We start from the raw sequence: 6,638 nt of genomic DNA on the forward strand, positions 1-6,638 counted from the left end.
CACCCCCCCACCCCACCCCCCATCTTTTCAGAAGAAAAGAGCGGGTTCAAAGAGGGGCACATCACAAGTGTCTGGTCCAACTGCAGTGTTGCTCTGATGGCCACTGCTGCACTCCACTGGGACAGATGGGATTTGAGCTGCTTTTGCCGAAGGGTACTTCAGTAGTAGTTTCTGGTGGTGGTGGGGGAGGGGGGTTAGAGAGCACTTATCATACAATTTCCTCCCTCACCCCTCCCGCCCCATCCAGACTTTCCCAGCGAGTCCTTAGAGTTAAATTATTGACCCTGTGGCCATTTGCTGCTACAATGCTGCAGCCTGAAGTAATCGTCATGTCTCCGCCATCCATGCAGTCTTTAGCTGCCAAAACAACACATCATTTACACCACTCATCTTTCCCTCTGCAGTTTGGATCACTTCAAACCCAACAGCAATAATTCAAACAATAGGTATTTGCAAATACATTAAGAGGATGACGCTGGCAGTCGGCCCAAAGAGTGATCATTGAGACAAATTGATCCCTATCTGTTTAAATTGGCACTATAATTGGTCATTGGCAAATTGAAATCAGTTATGTGTCTGGGATCCGTTGCCTTTTTAGATAGCAGCCTTTCCCTTGGGGCAGGCGGGCAGAGAAACAGACAGAAGATGATCTATGCTACTGGATGAATTCTTTAACTTGTATATCTTTTTACACTTTGAACAATACATACATTTTTTTTAAAACCCTCTCTTTCTTTACAGCCTGCAAGCTGCACACCAGCAAACTGTTTGCACGCACGCCGTAAGTATTCATTTACCTATGAATCTGTAAAGTTTTGTTTTGTTTTTGGGGTTTTTTTTTACGTTTTTAAGTGGTATAGCTCATAATGTATATAAAAAGGGACATATTTAGAGCAAGAAATACTTTTTGTCAATAAAAACAGAAGCTTTTCAAAGCAAGAAATTAAGCCAAGTTGAAACTGAATGCCAGGCACTCTAAACATATTTTTAAAATATCTAGACAATAATCAAATGTTTCTTAAAATTTTTAAATTAAATACCTTTTGCAATCAAAATAATTTTACCTTTTAATTTCATCTGATAAGTTTAGAAGTTGGAACGTATTGTTTTGTCAGCTGATTTTCTGTACCTGACACAGGCAAGACTCTTGTATTTGACTGATTTTTCTTCCTTTTCAGCAACAAACAGAACCTCCAAACTGTACAGACACTTTTAGTAAAACTTTTACTGGAGAATTGAAGGGGTTAGATATTATAGAACGCTATAAAAATGCCATGACATACTGGGTCCAAATATCATAAATCAAGAAGCACAAAGAGTGTTTGTGCATGTAAAAACAATCATTCCTGTCTATGAGCAAACCATGTTTTATTTTGACCCTGATAATAAGAAAATAACATATTAATTTCATTATATTGCAGATTTGAATTGTATAAAGGCTGTCCAGTGTCTCCCCTCAGGTTGTTTGGGAGTGGGACAGTCTAGTTTATGTTCTGATTCCAGCAGTCATCTAATTCAATGAGACTCTTGAAGTTGATTAGTCTGGTTAACCTTTGCTCCAGCGCGGGTCTGGAAGGGTTAATCGGGCCGGGAACTTGGAGACCCCCCCCCCCCGGGTCAGTAACCCCTCTATCTGCATGGAGGACTTGGTGAAGGCGGAGATAAGATTAAAGTCAACTTTTTTTTTTGTTTGTTTCAAGTTCTAACTCTAAACACAAAGGCGATCTTAAGCCGTCGGCTGGGCAGTTTTTTTTTTTATTATTTTATTTCTTATACGGTATTATTTAAAAAAAACACGAGTGAAATTTCTTGATATAATTTGAGTTCAAAACGTGTCTATAATCTGTTATTAAAAGCCACTAAAAGGATTTCACACGGTAGTTTAACCCCATGCAGGATGTAAACGCTTCTTTTCTTTGCATGCCCGTAAATCTCAATTATTATTTGTCTCTTTGTATCGATTAATTAAAGCGCAATCAGCACATCCCTACAGTGTACGCCTTTTGTTTTACCAACAATAATAAAGTGATTTAGTCCTTTTTTTCCCCCACCCCCAAGACAGAACATGAAAAATCGTTAGGAACCCAGCTATTTACGCGCGCGCTTGTGTGTGTGTGATCAGTAAATATTTAGTGCATACGACATCCTCTGTCTGAGCTTAATCAATACTGATCCCGTTGGGCAGCGCTATTGTTGTGTGCATGCTGTCTTGCTGAGAATTTGCTAATACTTTTCTCCCCGTGCTTGAAGGCAAGAAACCTGTTCACACACACACACACACACACACACACACACACACACATAGCCCGGGAGTTATAATGATTTTTAACAATAACTAATTATTTAATAAACAGAATGTCAGGTTAGAAGCGAATAAGTAATGTTTGTTTGGAGTTAAAATACATTAGGAGTTAAAATACAATAGGCGAGGTTAATTTGGCGTTTCATAGATTACATTTTATAATGTATAGTCGCTAGGAATAATAATAATAATAATAATAATAATAATAATAATAATAATAATAATAATAATAATAATAATAATAATAATTTAAAATCAAGCCTTACTTTTTAATAGCTTCAGAACTCATTTCAAGCTTATAGCTCTTTCAAACGCAGTTCTTCCTACCCCACTTAAAGACAGGTGTCTATGTTCTNTCCCTCCCTTTCTCCTCAATAGCCAACACAAAGCAAAGCGGCGGCGTATACGAGCGCGCTTTGGCCACATTTTTTACTGTAGGAGAGGTGGGGGTGGGTGGGGTGGTTGTGGAAGGCGCACAGGGAGATCTGCGCTCCACTGCTGCTGCTACTGCTGCTGCTGCTGCTGCTGCTGCTGCTGCTGCTGCTGCTGCACAGCCCCGGCTGCAGCCCGAACTCTGCTCGGACCCCAGCTCCCCGCGCCTCTCCTGCCTCCGTCGCTCAGCAGCATCACACGATCCGTGAAGCAGTTTTTGCCTTTGTTTCGGCTCTTTCCGAAACTTTCCTCCTCGGTTCTGTTCTGTTTTGCAATAAACAGCTTCTCGCGTCCATCCACCCCCCACCTCCACCACCGCCACCCCTCCCTCCCCACCACTCCACCACCGGTCTGTCGGAGAGGAAGCTTTGGCAGCTTCAGTCCTTGAAGACCTAAACACATTCTGAATAAGAGAGAAGATGCATCCCGCTACGGACGAGTCAGCAGCATATGCATTTGGTAGGTGTGTTGCTCCGAGCCTCCAGCCTCTTGCCTCACTCTCACTATAACACACAACTTTGTGAGATTGTGCAAACTATAACTGGGCTTTGTTGTGGTCATTAGAAATAAACAAACTGAAGGCGAAAATGATCGGTCTTTTGCGCACCGCAGGGTATGCATTTCAGGGACGTTTTGCAATCAAAAATGAGTACTTTATTTCACGCATTTAAACATCTGACGTGGAGTCGAGGGTTGAAGCGACACTGGCCGGCCAATTTCTCATGATTTAAAAATAATAAATACTTACAGTTTCTTTACGCACAGCCGGGTCCTGGAAAAGTCGCTACCTTGCAGAGCATTTAGATTTTCCACGTTCCCGGGATCTGTAAACAAAACCGACAAAAGTAGTCATGCAGGCAAAATATAGTCGGACTAGTTTGCTTCAGAATGAGATTGGATTTGGTCTAAATTATAGGCTATACCACCGCTGGGACCGGATTAAAAAAAAAGAATAAATCCAACTTTGGCAACTCTCTCTTTCTCTCTCTAAGCTGTGCCGTCCAAGTGATGTTAAACAGAATTAAAGCAGCCATCAGTTTAAAGTGCTGCTCGTTAGTTTGCTTGATGCGAGAGACGAGACTGAGGCTGTTTCCGTCTCGGATGGCTCCTCTAAATTGGATCTCTTTTTTTTCCGAAGCGAAAAAATTTCATACGCTAGGGGGCACCCATATACTGTAATACATCCTGAGACAATGCACGCTGCTGCTGAGGATGAGGAGAAGGAGAGGGAGGAGGAGGAGGAGGAGGAGGAGGAGGAGGATGATCTCTCTGTCGGCTAACACACTGACCTGGCTGTAAGTTCACCTCTGAAAGTTTTTACCTGCAGTTCAGGTTTGACAGCCTGCGGCGTGTATGGTCAAAAAAATGGAGCAGATTTGTTGCATTTGCAAAGCTGGAAGCTGTTGTCCATTAAACTCTAAACAACTACTGACACCCTTCTAACATGCACAGCACCCCTCACTGCAATTACAACCTTACTGTAAAATCAATCAATAAAATAATAATAATAATCTGTACACAAACAACTTTTGTGCTGCTTTTATTAACATGATGCAAGCCATAAAATGAAAGGCATGGCTTTTGTTGCGTTTTTGTCTTGATAGAAATGGCTGTTTGAGGGGTTTTGATCACACGCAGACAAATAGATTTGGCTTTGGAGAAGCAGAATGATCCTCTGTTTGACCCGACGGATTAGTCCCAGTCCTTGTAAACGATGTGCAGCTTGAGGAGAACTCAAATATGAATAACAAAGGGGATAATTGTTTGCAGTTTTGTACGTGTTTCTGTGTTGAAATTACTCTCGAAACATTGTGAACAGCCTCATACAGTGGGACCGACTTATTATTTCCTCAGGTGTGTGTGTGAGTGTGTTTTGTTCATCCTGTCTTTATATCCAATATACCAAAAAAAAAAGATCAACACTGTGATGCAGATAATTCATGCAACTTGTCTCAGGCAGCCTGTTTATGTTGCAGCCGGATACAGTTGCGGCGCAATATGAGTGAAAATCACTGTTGTTTCTTCATGCAAATGCGATTACAGGCTTCATATATATATATATATATATATATATATATATATATATATATATATATATATATCGCTCACACAGTCTGAGCGATTTGAGAACTGATTCCGAACACGTCTCCCTTTAGGACCAAGCGGCCCTCTCGACCTCCGCGCTGGCTCTCTGGCAAGGTACCAAGTAGCACAAGTGCCGACTAGCCAATAGGGTTCAGGGGGAGGTCCCTGAGCTCTGACCAGTCAAACACACTCTCCTTCCTTATATGGCAGCCCATCTCCATGGTAACGTGTGCTAAGTTGCAGCAGTCGTGTCAAAGTTCACTATATAGAGAGCTCAGTGAGCTGATCAGAGAGAAAGCATTCTGCCAGCCCGGCTCCTACCAATCGCAAATCACTTCCTAACCTCCGCCTTTTTAACATATTTGATCACTTTGATTCCTTTTTCCGATTATTTTTCAGCGCACGGAGGAGGTTGGTTTTTTTTTCTTTTGCAGGTTGTGATCTTTGTTGTATTTTTTTTTGTTTGTTTTAGTGCTTTTTTATTTTATTTTTGCGCTGGGGGAGAGTTGCCTTCATATTTCCAAGCTCTCCAAACATTTGGCTTCATCTGCGCGCTTTTTGCTGGCGCAACCTCGCGAGGAGGAAAAAAAAAGGGGAAGAAGATATTTTCTTTCTTTCTTTCTTTCTTTCTTAACCAGTTTTCCCCAAGACTTGTGCTGGAACTTGATAATAAGCTGCTCACCGATTGTTTCATGCTGCTGCGGGGAGCGGTCTTCCCAGCCTGCTCCATCCTCCTCTGAACAGTCCATGCTACCTCGGTTGATTCTTTTTGAAATATTTAAGCCACCTTTCCTCATTGATGGGCGTACTGGATGGCTGACTGTAAGCGCCCCTGGACTTGGCCTTTAAGCGCAAGGCAGCCGCTCCGCTCGCCATCGCATCAGTTCTGAAAAGAAGAAGAAGAAGAAGAAGAAGAAGAAGAAGAAGAAGAAGAAGAAGAAGAAGAAGAAGCAGAAGAAGAAGAAGAAAAACGTGCCTCCCAGCGTCTCCAACAGCAATAAATCCGACAGTTTTCGCGGAGATCCAGAGTGGATTCAACGTCGGCCGTGTTTGACATTCGCTGTCCGGCTTGTTAGTCCCAGTTTGCCGCGTTTTCCTCGAGACCTTCTCCACCGCGACACCAAAACGGCAGACAAAAAGTTTCTCTCCGTTGACTGATAGATATGGCAATGGTAGTGTGGAGAGGCTCCCAGGACGATGTGGCTGACACCCAAGGCGCCCTTTCCTCGCAGACCCAGGGAGGACTGCCCCTTCCCACCCCGCAGCCGGGCCAGCTGAGCCTGACAGCCTCGCAGATCGCCCCTCCGACCCCGCAGACCCCGGTGCAGGGACCCCCGAACAACGCGCAGTCCACGCCGACGAACCAGACGACGCAGCAGTCGGAGAAGCAGCCGCAGCACATCGAGTGTGTGGTGTGCGGGGACAAATCCAGCGGCAAGCACTACGGCCAGTTCACCTGCGAGGGCTGCAAGAGCTTCTTCAAGCGGAGCGTGCGACGGAACCTCACTTACACGTGCCGTGCCAACAGGAATTGTCCAATCGACCAGCACCACCGCAATCAGTGTCAGTACTGCCGCCTCAAAAAATGCCTTAAAGTCGGCATGAGACGGGAAGGTATTGGGACTTCTTGTTTTTCTTATTTCCATATGTGTGTGTGCGTGTGTGTATGTGTGTGTGTGTCGTAGGCTTCCAGACACTTATCATGTCGCCCACCATGGTCTGTTCTTTTCCCCTTCAAGGGTGTGCGTCAGGAGCGGAGCAATGGAGCCGCTCTGTGTTGTGGTCGAGACGGGTGGGTGTGTGTGTGTGTGTGTGTGTG

The 6,638-nt window shown here is 43.9% G+C and overlaps 1 protein-coding gene across 3 annotated transcripts in view; it reads left to right on the forward strand.

Annotated features, from left to right (window-relative positions):
• Positions 1-3,055: 3,055 nt before the first annotated feature.
• Positions 3,056-6,638, forward strand: part of nr2f2 (nuclear receptor subfamily 2, group F, member 2) — a 7,760-nt gene continuing 4,177 nt past the window's right edge. The window contains exon 1 of one of the 3 annotated variants that reach the window (XM_017405992.3): positions 3,056-3,193. In XM_017405992.3, coding sequence (XP_017261481.1) covers positions 3,154-3,193 — 40 coding nt within the window. In that variant the 5' untranslated portion in view covers positions 3,056-3,153. Of the gene's footprint in view, positions 3,194-5,038; positions 6,434-6,638 lie in introns of those variants that run through there. The other 2 variants (XM_017405990.3, XM_017405991.3) reach the window with 2 other exon arrangements.

Source organism: Kryptolebias marmoratus, linkage group LG11, assembly GCF_001649575.2.
Source record: "Kryptolebias marmoratus isolate JLee-2015 linkage group LG11, ASM164957v2, whole genome shotgun sequence".
NCBI classification, from domain to species: Eukaryota; Metazoa; Chordata; class Actinopteri; order Cyprinodontiformes; family Rivulidae; genus Kryptolebias; species Kryptolebias marmoratus.